General features: G+C 39.7%; 1 protein-coding gene across 6 annotated transcripts in view; it reads left to right on the top strand.

Annotated features, from left to right (window-relative positions):
* PDE1A (phosphodiesterase 1A) overlaps positions 1-19,501 on the top strand; it is a 249,915-nt gene that overhangs the window by 205,924 nt on the left and 24,490 nt on the right. For 3 of the 6 annotated variants that reach the window (XM_040603799.1, XM_040603796.1, XM_040603797.1), the window contains 4 exons: positions 13-197; positions 7,689-7,964; positions 15,733-15,852; positions 16,175-19,389. In XM_040603799.1, coding sequence (XP_040459733.1) covers positions 13-197; positions 7,689-7,964; positions 15,733-15,809 — 538 coding nt within the window. In that variant the 3' untranslated portion in view covers positions 15,810-15,852; positions 16,175-19,389. Of the gene's footprint in view, positions 1-12; positions 198-7,688; positions 7,965-15,732; positions 15,853-16,174; positions 19,390-19,501 lie in introns of those variants that run through there. The other 3 variants (XR_005829343.1, XM_040603798.1, XM_040603800.1) reach the window with 3 other exon arrangements.

Genomic DNA, 19,501 nt, shown 5'->3' with positions numbered 1-19,501 from the left:
TCCCTTCTGCAGCCAAAACAGTTTGGGAGCAGTAAACAATGCCGAAGCACAAAGACGACCCAGTTTTAAAAGTGCGAGTGATGGAGGGACTCACACAGAAAATTCTCTAGCAACTGTAGACCTAACAAGCTTTAAGGACAATTTGATGAAGATCATTCAAGCAAACAAAGAAAGATGGAAAGAATTAGCAGTAGAAGGTATGATATTCTAAGGTGGGATTTTTTTATGGGTTACTCCCTAAGATCTCCCCTACTTTTAATTCTTTTTTAATTTCTTCAGCCTATAAAAGTACCTAGTTGTCTTGTATTCATACATTTTATGTCTTAATGTTTGTTTAGATGGTCCTGTTTTCCTCTCCCAGGAGGTATAAAGAGATGTAGCTGGTCTGGGGATGAGAACTCCTCTTATAACCTGTACAATAAGGCTCTGTGTTGCACAGCTTATCTTTAGAGGTCTGGTTTAGAAATGCGCATTCTTGCACATTTAATCATAACTGATACAGACATCTGCTTCAAATGCCAAAATCAACAATTCAAAGTAGTATGTGATACCACATTTCTTATGAAACATAAAAGTTGTACTTTGCTATTAGAAATGCTATTTGTTCCCCACTGTATGGAACAAAATTCAGTATTACAGGCTTTTTGGGACTATGCTGTAGGCAATTATTTAAATGACCCTGTGGATCTAAAGATTTGGGCAATCACAGCATGTATTAGGCCCAAGCAAGGCAAAAAGTGACTCTTTGTTTGCCGGTTTATAGTTAATAAAGTCAAATCTCCATCAAGTGTCTTAATTCATAAGCTGTACCTGAAAATTGTCTGGAGTTACAGTTATCTGTGTGAAATTATTTGTAATAATTGTTCAATATAGTTTATAACCTTGATGCAGGTTAAGTGAATGCCATTTGGGAGTATTCTGTCCACAGTCTTATGTTTTTTCTGAGTAAGTACCTGGAGTATTTCAGTAGCTGGGGCTGATCTCACTGTACGTGACCTGATAGTGACCGCAGGGAATGGTATCCTGGAGTCCAGTGCCAGCCTTGTCTTTCATCCCATCATCCAAAGCAGCACCTTTTTTCTCCAAGAGGTGTCAGACAAGACAGAAAATCACTGCTGAGCAGTGCTTAATTTTAACTTCATGCTAAATTGCGAATTAATATTCTCATTAGGGGAATATTAAGAACAAGTTTCCATGCACCTATTGTGACAATGACGGGAGACTTAGGTAGAAGAGGCAGCTGAGGAGGAGATTTAAACTCATATTGTCTCTCCTTCATGAGCAGCTGTGTATGACTGATAGCTTTTTTTGGTATTGTCCAGCTAATTCTGACTGATCAAAAGGACAAAAACCCTAAGTTGCGATGATCAGTAGTAACAGCAGACCATCAGGTGCCCAAGACCCCTTAGCTACAGCCTGCAGAAATCAGGCAGCCCTGAGCTATCTACATGCAAGGTCCTCCAATACAGAGGAATGAGAACTTGCTGTCTGGAAGTTTGCCATTTCCAGTTACATGTAACTAACCAGTTTGATTTTGGTACATCGGCTTTTGGGTATATTGTTTTGGAGGTGTAGGGTGCTATCAAAGAGGTAATTTTCCCTTCATTTCCAGTGCTTTGTAGCACTCTATAAATTACTGATACGTTTAGCCCAGATTTACTGGGCTGTTGACAGCCTTTGAAAACACAAAGCTTCTCACAGCAAGAGATTTAAAAATTCTTCTCGGTAAATGATTGCTTCTCTATACAGTCAATATTCATGTGAGGCCAAGCAAGATCCGGGAAACTCTGGGCATGCTTTCTACTGTGAAAAACAAAACTGTTAACGTTCAAGACTCCGTGAACTTTGTTGAGATTGTAGATGTCCATATTCTAGGATGCCCTTCTTTTCTTTTGTCTACTTGACTAATGAAGTAATTTCCTGAACAGAGTTATGTAATTACAGTAGAATGTACATTAGGAAAACTGATGGGTAAGTGCAGATAGCTGGTGTTGAGGCCAGAGCTTGATGAACAATATTGGCTCTGTGTGATTGTGGTTGAATCTGGTTTGGAAAACATTTGTGAGAGCAAGAAAGAGATTTGTGGAAAACTGTACCCGTAAAGAGACTACTTGCAACAACATCTGCAGGTGGCTGGAGCATGGCATGGATACCTTCAGGGTGCCTGATTAGAATCTATTCTAAAATAGAATCATGTGATTAGTGCAAATACTTTTGAGTACAGGTTTGTATTTTGTTAGTACACAGATGCTAAGTTTTTTAAAAGCTGGGAGGGGGGGTTATATAGGTTTTTTGAAAGTTAAGATATTTTCCATTCATTTGGAATGGAATGTGTGGGCACTTAGCCCATATGCGGGCCCTAAGGGCTGCTGGAGAAGATTTTCACCAAGTGAACATAGCCCTCTATAGAGAACTATGTGAGCTAGCACAGAAGTTCCCTGTCACATAATGGGAGAAGTTTTCCCCAACTGGTCCAGATCAGCAGTGTACCTGCTCTGAAGCTGCACCATGCAAAGGCTAAAATTCCTTAATCTGACTGCAAAATTAACGTCTAGTAATGAAGGAAAAATACATCCCCTTTCCACTTGAAATTCCTTTCAAATTGCACTCAAGTTTGACTAAGCTTGTAAGTGAATAAGCTGAGACCTTGAACCTCAGATTAATCTGTTCCATCCTGTCTGGATCTCATGTTACCTTCTCTGACTCTATTACTTGATGAAAACTCTTTAGGTTGCTCTGGGCATATGTGTGAAACTGTGTTTTATTTATATATTAGTAAGAGCACGTACTGAGGGAAGAAATATCAGGGGTAAATCACTGCCAAGTGAAATGAGTGTTGTTATTGCTATCGATGTTCCTAGCTAAATAATTTATGACAAGCCAGAAAGAGCTGAGTGCACTGAGGAGGTCACACGTGAGGACAGTGTGCAATGGTAGTAAGCAGGCTGGCTGCTAGTGTAAATATCCAAACACGGCTCCTGAGCTGACTATGACAAACAGTACTTGTGCTGTTACAAGAACCATCTGCATTCTTGTCAGTGGGCTCCACAAACACTAGACATTTTTCCCAGATTAGTTCACAGGCTCAGGAGAAGTTGTTTTTACAGAATGTAGTAATACAGATGCACAAGTAATATAGAAAGGTAACTAGCAACAATCCACAGAATTTCCTGAGGGTCACTTGAGCTCGTTCAGGCTTCTCACCTTTTCAGAAGAAGGCTACTCATGGAGCACAGGTTGGGAGGCAGTTCAGCTGGAGCAAGGGCTCCCTCAGCAAGGGCTGAAGATGATCTGACTCTTATGCCCAAGCAGTTCAGACAAGAAGACCAAGACACACTGGCAGTGTTGTTGACAGAGCAACTTTCCTGGAGATGCTGGTGCTACCCCTCCCTGCAAAGATAGTTGCTGTTGAGAATTAATTCAGAGCAAGCAGCTTGGGCAAGGAACAGTGTGCTTTATTTTTAGAAAGGCCTGTGTTTGTGAGGAAGTTGTGTATTTACCTAGGCAGCTGTCTGAGAGCTTCCTTAACAGAAGGTTACTAAGTAAATGGCTCCGTTTTGCTAAAAAGGCCACATCTTGTATAATTGATGCAGAGAAGCTCAGTGCTCTATAGCCTAAGGGTCCTCAACCTTTCACCACCAGAGAATTAGAGGAATGTTTCTCAGACCTTTCAGGGAATGCTGTTAACAGGGAATTATCATAATGATCAAACATCTGGGATTCTAATTTGAAAGCCTTGATGTTTAATTAATATTCCAAACCCCTAATCACCAGATAATCTGTCTTTGTTCATCTCAACACAGTGATAAAGAGACGATTCCATCCTGTCCTTTTTTTCAACACCTAGCATTGATAGTAGCTGCTATTTGCAATTTTGGTAGTTGTAGCAAATAGTAAAGATGCTCACATCAGTCTGAGAAGCTCTTTTGTTAGAGAAGATGTTTGCTAAGTGGATTTTAAGGACTGAAAGTTACTGACCTACTGAGAAAGCTGTAAGAAACAGACAACTTGTTGGGAAAGATGTAAATATTATGTAAGATCCTATATGCAGCAGTTCTTTGAACACAGAGAAATTACATCACAATGATTTAACATTTATAAAATAAAATGTTTAGTCTTTATGCCTACGATTTTTATTCCTTCTTGCATATTTTGTTCTATTAAAATGTTCTAAAGATTACTAATTAAGTTGGTCAGTGGTTGGCAAGCTCAGGTACTCCTAAAAGAATGAAAGGGTATGGACTAGCAACCATGCTTAGCGTCTGTTCAGTAGATATTGTACATAAAGTTACAGGGATAAATAAGTATCATTATCTTCACTGTACAGTTGAGCAAAAAGAGACACAGACAACTTAGGACACTCACCTCAGGTCATATAATAGCATGAGGGAACGTATCATACAGACTAAGGGTCCAGCTGCCCATCGAATGGGCCCATCACGATAATACAACAGCAGTGTTGCTTGGTTTTCCCATTTTATGCTTATGTAACTCTTCTGAAGAATGAACTGTTACAGGACCCGACCAAAGGTTGCGTTACTTGTATGGAAAGTGACCAGTGACAAGCCTTGTCCTCAGCACCTTTTGGCAGCGCGCTTGCTGCGTGGCTCGAAGGTGCATGTCTGGGGTGACTGACCGCATTGGGGTGGTTTGAAAAATATGTGAGGCTGAACAAGGGGTTTGCACTGTCCTGTGCTTAATTTTGATAGTAAAAATATGAAAAAGTGACAACTATTGTGTCTTTGGAGTAGAGATCAGCTTTTTTTTTTTCCCCCTGTGGGCAGCAACTTTGAATAACAAATGTCTCTTCTGGAAGACCTCTGCAGGGTACCTGCAGGCCCCCCTCGGGCACTTTCGGTCCTGCATACTTCCAGTCACAGTAACTAAAGGGTTCGGTTCCATTTTGTCTGAAGGATTTTCTCTGCAGACTCGCTAATAAGAAGAGAGTAACAGCTGCTAAAATGCGAAAATCTGAGAGTGATGATCTGATAGCATCTTAATGTGATTTAGCAGCCACTAGGAAGGGTGGGTGGTGGGAGGATGTGTGTGACAGTCACAGAAACCAACTGACAGTTTGGCACATGGAATCTACTCTAATGGGCTGTTTTAATCTGTTGGACAAAAGTAAATTCAGGGGCTAAAGGAGTCCCATCTGAACCAGTGACAGTAATTTTAATTGCAGTGCTAAATTATTTAGGTCATAAGCAGTTCTTGAGCTAATTCAGAAAAGTGTTAGGAACAGTGGAAAAAGGAGAATTTTTCACCATGGTCTGAGGAAGTGTAATGAATGGGCTGAGCTAAGAGTAGGAAGACATATTTTGTATTGGCAGCACCTGGTAAATCACAGACTAAGGAATCATAACTGAACCTGATACTGGAACCTGTTAGATATCCCCCTGGAGCATACGCTAGAGAGCTGGGCCACCTCTGCAAATGACAAACTACATGACTTTAAACACCTTTTCCCTCTAGTAGGCTTGGAGCAGCATGTCCCTCCCTTCCCCTGTCCCAAAAGTCCCAACATTCAAGCCCCTGTGCTTATACAGCTGAACAGCAAAAGAGAAGTAAAAGGTGGAGGTAGCCACCCTAGAAAACCATAAACGCACAAATTATTTTTAACCGAATCTTAGTAAAAAGTTTTGGTAGCTAATTAAAACTTTGCTACATTTTCTATATGTCACAATGCTGTGACATCAAGGGTCACTGGATTACATGGTTTGCAGTGGTTTTATATCCTCCTACATCTTTGTGCAAGGAGTTGAAAGCAGAAGGAACACATGTCTAAATAACTGTGGGTTACTGCAATGTATTCTTGGGTTTGAAAATGGCAGGTTGGTTGGGAAAAATCACAGTTGTTTGGGAACCCTTGGACATGTCTTTAAACTTATGTTGGAGTCCCAGAAGCACCAGGGTCAGTCCTCTCATTTTCTGCAAAGTTTTGATGCTTATTGCTGGTCTCTTCCTTTTTTTCAGTAAAATGCTTGTAGCTCTGCCATATGGAGGCAAATATGGCACATAAATCATTTTTGGGGGACAAAAGCCTTAAGTAGGTAGATTATGCCATGAGTGACAGATGCTTGAGTTAACATATCTAGATTGAACATCAGAATTGCTTCAAGTTGCATATATACATTTCTTAATGTCTTTAGCCCAACCACTTCTCTGGAAGAGCTGCATTGAAGTCTGTAGAAAAAGAGTACCTGTCCAAGTTTCAGAGGATTTGGAGTCCAAAACAAGCAGGTCTCTAAAGTTTGTAAAAAAACCTGGCTTAACAATTTAGAAACAGATCAAATTTGAAAGTTCTTGATTTTTTAAAAGTATACCAGAAAGTGTAAGAACTGACAAAAGCAGGAAATTATTTAACTATTCCATGCTCCTGCACATCAGCTCAGGTTTGGAGGTGTTCCTTTCTATCCAATTTCACAAGCCAAATTGTACTTCAGGGGGAACTTTCTTTAGATTCAGAAAAGTGATGTGACGAAGCTGCCAAATGCTCACTGTGGTAAAAATGTGATTACAGACTGGGCTGTCTTTCAGTTATCATATGCAATCACTTTTGGTCTAGATTTGGACTGGTCACTCATAACCAGGGTTTCTGGGAGCTGCCACTTGAACTCAATAAATATCTCAATGCTCAGTTTTCTTCCTTAATACAGTGTGCACAGCCAAGTTCGAAATTTTATGCCATATCATGCAGCTGTTTTGTGCAGGAGTTGTGGAAATTGCAATGCTTTCACTTTCTAAGTTGATAGTGTTTTGTATCTTCTGTAGTAGTATACAGATTCTGAAATCTGAATTTACAAAGCAGAGATTCTAATAGCAAGAGAAACAGGCCCTCCACAAAGATGGTACAGTTATTTTTTATCAGACTTTTCATTCTCCATCACAAGTTTTCCATTCTCCATTTTCTAAATCTAGTTCCTCCCAGTACCACCTCTCTGTGCTTCTCTGTTCTGTCTCCTTTTACTCTGGGCCATTTCTTTGTACTGTTCTCCAGGTTTCTGCAATAGAGCAAGGGGAATAGAGCCTTCCAAACATTAATTGCTGTCTCCTGTAATTGCTGTCCCCTGAAGCACAATTTCCCTCATATTTTTTTCTTCACATTCTGTATGTGCCATTAACCATAATGGCAGCAGTACTGGATTGTATGCGTGTGTCACCCTCTATAACTTGTTCCAGCTGAAGCTCTGTATTAGCTGGCATTGGACTTCTCCAGACTGATAGACCAACTTTCTCCAGGCCTTTCCTTCAGTTCTGATGCCTCCCCCATCCTGCAGCAAGGTGCTCCCCTCCATGCCCTTTCTCTGTTGCAGAACTGATGAGCTCTGCTCCTCCTAGTCCTGTGGCGACAGACACCACTGCTGGGGGACGTGCCCGCAGCATGGGGTCCTCCTGCTCCCATCCTTCAGCTTACAGTGTGTCTGATGCTGCTGCTTGCCTGTACTGTGGCCAAAAAAAAGAGGCACAAATTAGAGAGCAAACCAGAAAGCGGACCACTATGGTTCAGTTGCAATAGTGTAATCAGGAGAAGAATCTGACTCATATTAAACACACCAGTGCACATGTCCTCGTGCAGAAAGTCGATGTTCACAGTGTTCCCGTGTGCAGCTCTATCAGTCACTACTGATATCAAACAACTGTGGCATATCCTTCTTATCTAATTAACATATTTTGTTCCCTCTTTGTAGAAGAACTTGTGAAAAATGTTGGTGAACAGGAAACAGACCAAAGCAGAAATTCCACAGAGGCACAGTTACAGGAAGAGACAACAAGGATACAAAATGAGAGTAGTCAGGGAGGCGATGGTACAGCCTGTCCTCCCAGATCCATCGTCCTACAAGTAGTCTCTTTCGACACTCCTCTGAGTGATGAATCCAACTCAGAAAAATGCACTAACTCTGATCCGAACCAGAAAGATCTCACCGATGCCCAGCAAGAAACACAGAATACAGACCCACTGAATGGTAATACTTCATCACAGAGCACCAGTCAATTTAATGAAGCTGTCCAGGGCGAAGCTGCAGCAGTGTCTGGTATCTCCCTGTCAAACATCGACAGTAATGTATTGTAATAAGGTGTTGTACAAACCACCAGTGTAAGTTTCACACCATCAGGCATGTGTGAAAACAGTAGTGTCCTCAAACCATCAATTAAAAGCTGTTTGATGTAAGCAAATACCATCTTCTTGATATTAGCTATTTGGTATCTAGAAGAAAACTTCTTACATACAATACCAAGACCTTTAGTTGAACGCAAAGAATGATTTTTGATCATTTAAAGATGATCATTTAGTCATTTAATGATTTAAAGATGTGTATTTGCAATTAAATAGCAGTTTGTTATTGGAGAATGAGGTAAACTTTCAAAACAGAACTATCTAACATTTTCTCTTTGAATAGGTAATTATTCTTATGCTGTTAAAATACACTCCCCTTAGTTTAGGCACCTAATATGATTATTATTTTGCAAACCACATCCTTTGTACTAACTGTAATGTGAACTTTAGAGTTAGATTTAAGTAGATGGAATATGCTAACTGTTGTAGGCATGGGACTGTCATTCTCTTCATCAGAAAGATCAGTCCCCTGACTAGTTTGCAGGACAAGTGAAACAGCCAGAAAATCCTTATCATGTCAGAATATTTTTTAGAATATAAGTTTTTTATCATAAGCTGAATATGATTTAGTATCTGGTGATCATAACGCAGTATCAAAGGCAAGATACCCAAGCAATAGGAATAGGTGATACCAAAGTAAGAGAAAGGTGCTGTTCATTTTAATTTTATTTTCTGAATTTGCTTATATTTAGAATAAGCTTTGAAGTATTTGGGTAATAAGAATAATCAAGGCAGGTAATGACACTTCTTTTCCTCGCTTCTAATTAAAATGCTAAGCTCATTAATGCTTTTATGACAGGGAGCCTTGTAATATTGTACCAGAAGTATGGCATTGTCTGAGCAGCAACACCAAAGTGCTTATAAGGCTTAGCTTAGACATAAGTATATGACTTGGCATATTCCTCAAAGATGCTTTTTATGGAGAACTCCCACTTATTCTAGAGTTCTGCTTTCCAGCACTCCATGCTTTTATTGTTGACAGGTTTTTTCCATCAGAAATAACAGATGGTTAATTTAGGGTCCTAAATCAAAATATTTACAGTAAAATTAATTTCACAGCATTTGAAGTTGTCTTATAACTGACATTTTTGTCTTTTGACATGTATTATTTGCACCAATTTTTGTATTAAAGCCCAGCTTGAAATTTAAGTGCCTTAAAAAAAGTTTCCCATCTCCTGGACGAGGAACAGGGCAGGAAGAGCTGCATCTTTTACCTTTCAAACTATGCAAAAGGCAGTTGGGATGTAGCTGCACTTGGGGGTCTTTAGATGGCTGAACAACAAAAATGCTGTTTGAGGTGTCAGATACAAGTCTGCATGCAGTTAGTGCACACTGTTGCCTTGTCAGTCTTTACATTCCAGCTTCCCTATGAGAACAGAGATTTCTTATCTTAGAAAAAGCTAATCCCATTCATTTATAAGGCAGGGAAATTTCTACAGAATGCCTTGTATTTTAATACTTCAAACTGCAAAATTTATGAAAAGGATAAGAAGTGGTTGAGTTTGCAATGGTGTATTTCCGAAGGCAAACATGATCTGGAAGCTATTTTTTTCTTGGAGATGGTAAAAAAGATTTAATAACGTGAATTCCCCCAATCCAAGAATGTTCCTTCACTAGAGATGGCAATATTCAAAAAGCCTTCAGATAAATAATAAAATAGAAATAAGAGTTTAATTATTTAGTGGAAATAAATAGTATTGGTAAGGTCCTGAACTAAAAATCAGAGCTCATACAATGTCATTGCTTAGCTCTTAGGTCACTGAAGAGGCAATGGTACTTAAACCATGGACTTAGAGCAAGTCATAGAAAGAGGGGAGATGTAGCAGTAGACATAACTGCATTGAGTGTTTAATTGCACAGTGAGAGAAGCAGCAAATTATTTTTAAGGCAACTCCAGAGGCAGAGTCATGAGCCAATATCCCTTACTAGGATCCCCCAACTTGCATCTGAGCCACTGCAGGTTTTGCAGCACACATCTCAGTTGCTGCTGATGGCCATGGAAAGTTTTGGTAGAGAAATGTAGGTTTTTCTACTGAAACTTAACATCCGTGCCTGAAAAGCTTAAACTGCTGTATAAAGATCCTTGGAAATGAAATGGAACTGAAAGGATTTTTCTCCTATCCCTCCTTTATTACAAACTGTGCCTTTTCCTGCTGGTGACAGTGTGTGAAAAATAAAGGCTACTGCTCATGCTGTTGATTGAACACATGCCCTGCCATTCTAAAATTCTGCTCTGAACAGGTTTCCAAATTAGTTTGAAAACTGTTCATCTGATATGGTTTGTGAACAAATGTAGTCAGCGGTACTTGTTGTCATGGGAAATCATATTGTCACAAAAAATTATATTGTCAAAATGCTGTTGTCATGGGAAATTCAGAGAATATATGCGTTCCAAATTCTTTGGATCTTGCATTCTAGAATAGTGACTTTTCACCTATTTAGACCTGTGAATCCTTAAAATTTTTCCGATGGAAATGTGCATCCCTGGTCAGCCAGCTTAAGCCTACAGAAAGTAAGTTTGCATTTCTTTTAGTCTTACAAACATTTCATGGATCCCCTCGTAAGTCAGTCACTCAAGCCAGAAAACCACAAGGTGAAGCTGGATTTCTGATTTAAACTATCACAAACTTTCAGTAGAGTGCTGCTCTGCATAGGGTAATGATACTGATTATGTGTTATTTTTAAAGGCATTTGATGTTTGGAGGCTTTTTTAGTTGTCATTTTATGTGAAACATCTGTTCACTGTGGTATGCTGAGCTTACTCTCCTCCATCTCCTTCAGTGATTATTTGTGTTCATTTTCCAGCATAGATAAATACCCAGGTAAACGGAGAGCTTGATGAATGTTTTGCCTGGTTTCTGTAGCATATTAATGTCAGTGTCTAATACTCTCTAACCAGGTTCTTTTAGGTATTCCACAAGTGAAGGATGTAATAGTGAAGGATGTAACATTTACCTATATGAAGGTAGTTAATGTTACATGGGATTTCTGATTTAGCAGAGTGATACAAAATATACTGAAAGCACCCTACAAATGTAAGTTACACTTAGCAAAACAGAGCAATAGCAATACACAGCTCAGTCACAATGCTGATGCGAGTCCCATTACCAGTGTCCAGAATATGCTCACCATCATGACGCTGGGTGTCCCCAGTCACCGGTAAGGCATACAGGGGTTGAAGCCAGCTCAAGCCCACTGCTCTCTTCAGAATTCTTTTGCTAGCTGTTTAGTTTTTATACTCTGTATTTGGCTGAACCACTTATTCACTCCCTCTTTGCTGGCCTGGCTAACCGGGGAGGCAGTCACATTCTTCCGAGGAATGCAAGGAGAAACCACTGGTCAATCCCCGTGTCTGTGATATAATGGATCCACTGGATCCACTCCACTATCAGTGCTTATCTAAACCTAAGGCCACCCCCCTCTCCCCTTTGTGTTGAGACCGTCAGCTTCCTTTGCAAAAGCTCTAGTCAGTCACCCCTTGCATTATCTCCTGAGCTTGGTGGGCACATCGCCCTTGCCCATCTCCATTGAACCTTCTTCCATTGTAGGGGTTTATTGGTCATCAGAATATCATTTACATTCTGATTTTATGTTATTAAATAGCTTGATTTATACTTTAATGACATTTCATTCTTGCATTTTTCCCTATTTTCCCAATATTTAAATGTCATAGAAAAATATTTTGAATATTTTCTGGACTTTTGAAATTATTTACAAAGGGATATGCTATCATATTCTTAAAACTTTCTTTCCTAAGGACAGACCAGCCCCATTACTATATAGTGAGAAATCTGTATGTTTTTTAAATACTATAATCCTTTAAGTCAGCACTGACCCTTTCACAGAACTTCATGCTTCTAATAAACCACAGAGGAGATCTAATATTAATTTCTCAACTATGTCATAGATGATATAAATAAATGACATACGGGCTTTTTCTGTGCCTGCCAATTTAAAAAAAAAAAGTATACTGCAGGTATTTACATCACTGTAGCACGCAGGGGTTGGGGCAGCAGACTTTCTAATAACACGTGGTGAGGCTCAGGTTGGTTCTTTGAGAAAAAATGAATTAATATGGGTTTCAGCAGCAGCTTTAAGTACTTCTGCAGAGATTGTGCCACCATGTTAAAGATAACTGAAAAGAAAGGCAATGCAGGAGTTTAGTATTAGTCTAGCCTGCAATATTCAATACCAAAGGGAAAACTTAGGCCAAAATGTTTCACATTCCTCTTTCACCGTGGTGAAATGATTTAATATCTTTCTAAATGGAGGGAATCCATTAACTGCCATTGTTGTTCTCTAAATGTAGATACTCGATATTAGTGTTTTTGCAAGAGTTTTCATTGCTGCAGTGTGTGTAGAAGCCTCATAACTACTAAGAGCACAGCAGTCTATTTTCTCTTCTCACTGCCCCCTCCTTTTTCTCTGTGTAAGTGATATTTGGGATGGTCAAGGGTGAGTGTGTTGTGTATGATGCAGTAGCACTTGGCTCAGAAGGGAGAGACAGCATGGGTAGCATCCCCACGTGTCACTTTTGCACCTCTGTTGATGTCCAGCGGATCAGACAGGACTCTTTTAACCAAGGTCAGAGGTTTTCAGTGGAATGTCACTGCAAGCAAGCAGAAGGTAGCGTACACACGACCTTACATTTTTTAACCTGATTCCCAAGTTAGAGTTATTTGAGTATTCTAAGCAGCACTATACATCTACCAGGACATTATTTGCACTCTCTGTGTGAGATTTTTCTACCTCTGTGCTTTCCATACTGAGGATGGGTGGTAGAAAGCTAAAGCGATGTCCAGAGTGCTTGCTCACTCCCAGGAGAGAGAATTAAGCACCTGTGGGTGCTGGGGCTGGGAGAATGAGATAGAAAGTAAGAAGAAAAGCAATAAAGTTATTCAGATTAAATTTTCATATGTTAGCTGTCATTGTTCTGTCCTTTATAAAAAGCAGAAAACTCAGTTTGGTTCTCTGTGAGTAAGCAATTGAATTGTAACAGTGTTGGGGAATACAGGGAGATGATCTACCTGCTTTCTTGGTGACTGTCACCGAATATTTGGATGTACTATGGTGAGGGGGCTCCCCATTAAAAAAAGAAAGAAGGCCTGTTTTCCTCTCCTCATATCACATCTTTTTCTAGGTCTAGTTCTCATAGACTATTGTGTTTTACTGACAGGAGTAGCCCTGCCCTGGGTCCTGGGCAGTGCAGAGGGAGAGCCGCAGGGTTGCTATTACAAGGACTCGGGTTAGGACTGAAAGTCGTTTTTCTCCACTGTACCTTTGTCCTTTCCATCATCTCACTTTCATTTAATTGAATGTTACAAGATTAAGTGGAACTATTATAACGTGATTTCTTTTAAGTGATTATTTTCCTTTTCTCCTGAGTGATTTATTAATTAGAACATTAATGTTAAAAACTGCTTATGTTTAATTAAACAACTCCCTGTTTCAATGATTTATAAATGCTAATTGGCACACTTTTAACTTTTCACTCATGATGATAGCCACATTAATCCATAATATCAAAATGTAAAGGAGATAATAAATCTGTGATAAAACAGATCATCAGTAACTTCACTTCTGTATGGCAGTAGAGGACTACCCGCTCGCACCACGTGGTACAAAGCGTTCCGCGTCACCAGCAGGCAGTACCTCAAAGCCCTGGAGGAGAACCGGGTTAAACAGCAGCGGACAGACCCACATCAACAACATGCCCGTTTGATTTATGATCACGCAGGCGACGTCGAGCAGTCATCCGTGCCGTGCAATGCTAGTGACTGTTGAGTGCGGCGGTGGCCCTGCGGTGCTCAGCTGAGGGTGGAACCCTTTGGATCCGTGCAAAGTGGGCACAGGTGGCTGCGTGCCTGGTTCGCTAGCATCCCTTGTGCACGCTGTGTGGCTAAAGAGAGCAACGGCACATCAGGATCCTGGTATTAAGGGAAGGCATCCATGTTCGTGCATGGGATGAGGATGGAGGGAACTTATATTAAAAGACCAAATGATGTCTTTATCAAAAGGATTGGGATTATAAGATAACAGCCATTAGCAACCATTTGTAAGGCAGAGTTTATCACATAAAATACCTGATGCAGTGACAGGAAGAAAGTTATATATGGTTTAGAAATTAATGTCTAGTTTTTATGAAAACTAAACATAATGGTTTTGTTTTAAGGCCTCCACAAACCGTTCCTATCCCACTCCTAAAATTCCACTAACCATTTTACATCAAGTATAAAATTTTAATATTTAGATCATTAGGTTTTACAATCATACCTGTCGCCACCCCTTTTTTGTTTTTATGGATAGTAGTAAAAGTTTTGCTAAAGCTGTCCAAAAACAACTGCAGGCTGAAAGATCTGGAGACGTTGTTTTAATTCACATTAATCCAATTTTGACACTTTAAAAGCTTTTGGAGAACTGGTTGTCTATATTCCACCTACACTAAATTTATGTAAAATAAGGGAGACAATGAAGAATGCTGCCTGGGGGAATACGGCCCATCTGCTGGTGGCCACGTTGCAGAGTGGCAGCACCCGTTCTTGGCAATAATAGAAGGGTAAAATCAGTAGCATTTCTTCCTTACTTACAATGAAGTCATGGTGAATTCATAGCTATTAATTTTCTTTTTTCCTTATTCTCATTCTCATGAGCTACCTTTCCTCTTTTCCCTTTCTCTTTTGTAAACTGTGAGCCCCTTCAACTTTTTCTTGCTGTCTTTCAGTTTGCTTCTCAGATCATATGTCATCATCTGCATTACTTGTCAACTGCTTGTACCTTTGTTTTCTGGCTTTCAAAAATCTTTCCCTGCCTCTGTTGTGATTTTAATAACTTTTATGCTTCTCCCAGCTTATCTTCTCCACTTCTGAGACTTCTGTGCTTTTCTTTTATCATATTTTCAGTTCAGCATTATTAATCACTGGTGGGATCACTCAATCAACTGGTTAAAACTGAGAAGTTACTATGTAGATAGTAAATGGTACTGTAAGTTTGCTGCATTGTCCCCATGCCTACTATCTCAGTTTATAATTTCCTCAGCTGTACTCATTCAAAGTTACTGAAGGAATAGTTTAAGCACAAGCTTAATATTATGATTGTCAGTTTGAAAGTCGTGTTGTATATACTTAGTTTGAAAGCTGCTTGTGTCACTCAGTGTCATTGCTCCTCCTATCTGATTGAATTAATTAAATTCTTGGAACTTGACACTGGCATCTTTCATTATCTGAGAGAAGCTGACTCTGAAAGCCTACATTAAAGAGGATTTAAACAGCACTTCACTGCAGAGGATGAATTTTGACTTTCAGTAAGTTGGAAGATAAAATAAACCTAAACCGAACCCACTTTATTAACAGTTACTGGTATAAATGTCTTCATAATTTTGTTTCATGCTGTAATCTATTGCTTTCATTCTATCTTTTGCCTATGGATAAACCATAATGATTAGTTAATTCAATCCTATGCTTACCTGGTGAAAAAGCAATTAAAGCAAGCAGTGACTGAAACCTCATTTTAACCTTAAATAAGTCAGGAGGAAAAAGTTCCTGTCTGTCTAGGGCTGTGCAGATTCTCTTGTTTAACATCCTCACTCAGGTTCCCAATCACATTTGTTTGTCTTCCAGGTGAGCCTAAACACTGTAAGAAGTCAGAAGATCTAGTAAAAGCCACTGAGCAAAAAGAAGCACTGATACAGAACTAGATTTGCCATTTCTTAAAAGCTTCTGACACTGCAGGCAGGACAGGTAATTTTATCATTTATTTCTTATTATGTGGAGAGTTTTATACTATAAAGACTCAGTGCTATTCTTATCCTCTTTGTTCTACTCCAGTTGTGGGTTTATTACAAGGGTTTGAAATGGGGACATGGTATACCCCACTTTCTATGTCCCCATAAAAGCCATTCAATATAAAGAAGGCAAAACCAATACTTTCACATCTCTGCATCCTTAATGTCAGACTAAATGATCATGCAATAGAACATCCTTGATTGATGTATATTAAATACTGGAAGTAGTAGTATTAAAAATCTGTTGCTTATGAATTTTCATTTGACCTCTGTTGCAGGAGAAAAGAACTCTAGCTGTTCCTACCCCGTGCTCTCAGAGGCTGTTGTGTCAACTTGTTCTTGTATCATCCTGTTTCTATGGAGAGTAATTGGACAAAATGATCAAAAGTGTAAATTGTAAAACCCTGAGCTGGCAACTCAAGGCACTTAACAACTCGCAAGTTTTCAGTTGTATTTGTTGTTGCTATTTCCTCTTCTATTCTGCTTTCTTAAACTAGCCAAAATAATTTTTTCAGCCAAAGTTGGACCTCACTTTATTGCATCACTGACACCAGAGATTTCCAGTTAACCATGAGACGAGAAAACACGACATTTATCATCTGCCCAGGATTGCTGTTATGTGGCAGTGCTACTGGCGTCCAGTGGAGATGGAAAGTCAAAATGAAATGTTGTTATAAATACTTGTTCATGCAACCATGCTGCATGCAACATAAAAGTCCTACTTGTTAGCTTTCTTCAAATATCTGGAAATAAAAATATGTAGACTGTGCAGGGAAGTTGTGGAGTTACACCAACCGGCCTGTGTGGATGATGATTCTTCCCCGCTGCAGCGGCTGCCATACGGAAAGAACTGGTGTTTAACAAATCAGTATTTGAAATATCTCTTTAAAATTAATTAATTAGCATCCAGTATTAAAGATTAAAACGGCCTCAGTCCTGTAGTATTTTGGAAGACATCACCGATGGTGTCAGCCCTACCATGAAGCTGGTGCTTACTGTTTTGTAGGGTAGAAGGGACAATGACAAGAATACATGAAAATTGCTTCTGTTCAGCAAAATATTGTGTTGCTTCTCAGAACTGGAAGGTGACACTGAGGCCTTATATCATATTTTGTCTCAAATGCAAAGGTGACAACATGGATCCTGCAAAATACTTGCTAGCATTTGTTTCATTAAAAGAAAACACCAGACCATCTTTCTCTGAGAGGCAGCGAAAACAGAGCACACGGGCAGTTACCTCTGCAAGAAGCCTCAGAATGAGCCCTCCAGCCTGTGCTGTGCCCAGAAAGAGACTCCATGTTCATCTCTGTTTCCTTCAAGCTGCATGTGACCCCTCCTGGCTTGCCTGGGCGTCCCACGCAGCTGCAGCCAACCTCATTTCCCTCTGCTGGAACATGCCAGGAAAGTTCTGTGCTCCCCTTGGTGTTGTAGGTGCTCAGGTGGCTTGGGTCACTGCACTCCCAGTTCTCCTTTTTGGACCCTGTGGTTATTACCTCACTGACCAAAAAGTCTTTATGATCAGCCGAGGTCCGCTCTGAAGAGGACTCACGGGGGCGGTGGCACTCCCCGCTGTGCAGAGGCTGGTGGAAGACAGACCTGTGTGCTGTTCACCTGCTGCTGCGGGATCTCACCGGAGCTCGACAGGCATCAGGCTCAACCTCAACCAGGGCACACTTTGTCCTGACTGAAGAAGGAATCGTAAACCAGTCACCCTAGACTGAGGGACCCTTACACGTTCATACCTGCTGACTGTCTCTTTTCCGACAGCGGAGCAAATGAAATTGAGCTGGGAACGGTGCAAGCTCCGAGCCCTGGGATAAGGGCATGCCAAAAGGTGGAATTCCTGTCATTGAATATGTAAGCCATATACACGCTATGCATAAGTAGCGTGCATAGTTTTAACTTAAGAAATGTTTGTGCATATAGGATGTAAAAAGTGCATTTAAATTGTTTTGTGTATTTGGTCCAGGGCTTGTATTTAGCATGGACAAATTCCTGTACAGTGCAGTTTATGAATGAAATGTTAATGAATGAAATTGTATCATATATGTTATAATGCAATCGATATTTTTTGCTAAGAGTCAAGACTTTATATATTCTCTGCTAGTGTTTGAGCAATTCATTAATAGCCTGAACCACTCCGTGCACCTTTGCATCCTTTTTGGGAATGTTGGACTCTTTTGGTTTTTTGTTGGTTTTTTTTTTTTTCTTCTCTCCCTTCTTTATAATAAAATGTAAACCATCTTTTGGCTTCTTATTGTCATTATGACAAAAGAAGAAACATAATGGTCATATCAGATTTTTTTAACTGTAAATTGTGGTAAGCTGCGGCAGTGGAAAATCTTCTTGTTTAAGATCTGAGAACTTCAGACCTTATTTCAGATATGTTGAGCATCTGCAGTTCCCACCAAATTTGAAAAGAACAAAAGACGACTGATACCTTTAAAAATTAGGCCAGTTAGGTATTTGTTTGCTAGAGTGTTCTTCAACGTTGTAATTTATGATTCACTGAGACTGAAAGTCTGGAGCAATCAGAATTTAATGTTTTTGTTGTATTTTCAATTTCAGACTTTTACCATAGCTGAGCTTGACTTTTTTTTTCTGTGTGTCTATCCCATTGTGATTTATATATTCTGCAAGAATTTTCTCCTGGAAATACAAGCAGAAATTATAACAGATTTTTCAGAATACTCGGAGCATCCTTCGGAGCTCTCAGTGTCCTGTTATCATAGCCGGCACCAAGATCTGCCACTGCAGAAACTAGGAGATCCTGATCTCACAGGAGGGCACTCATTGCCTGCAGAATTCTTTCATTAATATAGAAATGTGATTCGTGTATAAATAATCCTATTTGCTCATTTGTATTCAGTTTTAATCACTGTGGTAGTTGTTACTGAAACACAAGAAGAGTCCTTAGTTTTTCCTTAATGCCAGCTGATTCTCTTTCTTTCTTTCTTTCTTTATTCATAGCAAGATTTTACCTGGACATGACCCAAAGCTTAATGTGTTGTTTGGATGAGGAGAAATTTTCTTTGGTGGAGAATACTGTTATAGCCAAGACATGTTAGTTAAGGCTTTGACCTTGGGTGAAATTTGTGTTCAGATGGCAGAAAGGCTTCTTGAGAAGGCCTCTCCCTGAACAATAGTTTATCCCTGAAACCTGTAAGGCTGCGCTACCAAAACACTGCATGGGGCCACAAGAAATGGTGTGTGTATGTGCATCTCTCCCACAGCATTATGGGCATGTACCCCTGCATTGAGCACACTGAGGAGCTGTAGCTATAGATTAGCCCTCAAGAGTTTTATTTTGTATTTTTATCTTGAGATATCTGACAGATATATTACGTAATACTGTTATGAGTTATGATCTAGCCAGTATTTTTTTATTTAATTTTCAACAAGGCAATCTAAAACTGTGTGTTTTTATTCTGCTGTATTTGTCCGTATTTCCTATGATGATATTCCCAAATAAATTTGATTTGAGGGCAAGGATTGTGAAGCTCCTGAGTGTTAGTTGCAAATTTGCTTTCCTGAAGCTTGTTTGCTCATTTGCATATGATTGTCTTTGAACTGTGATGGAGCATAAATGGTTGTTTCCAACCCTT

Source organism: Falco naumanni, chromosome 8 (assembly GCF_017639655.2).
Source record: "Falco naumanni isolate bFalNau1 chromosome 8, bFalNau1.pat, whole genome shotgun sequence".
Classification (NCBI taxonomy): Eukaryota; Metazoa; Chordata; class Aves; order Falconiformes; family Falconidae; genus Falco; species Falco naumanni.
The sequence above is the reverse complement of the archived record's forward strand: the minus strand, read 5'-3'. Positions and strand labels throughout refer to the sequence as shown.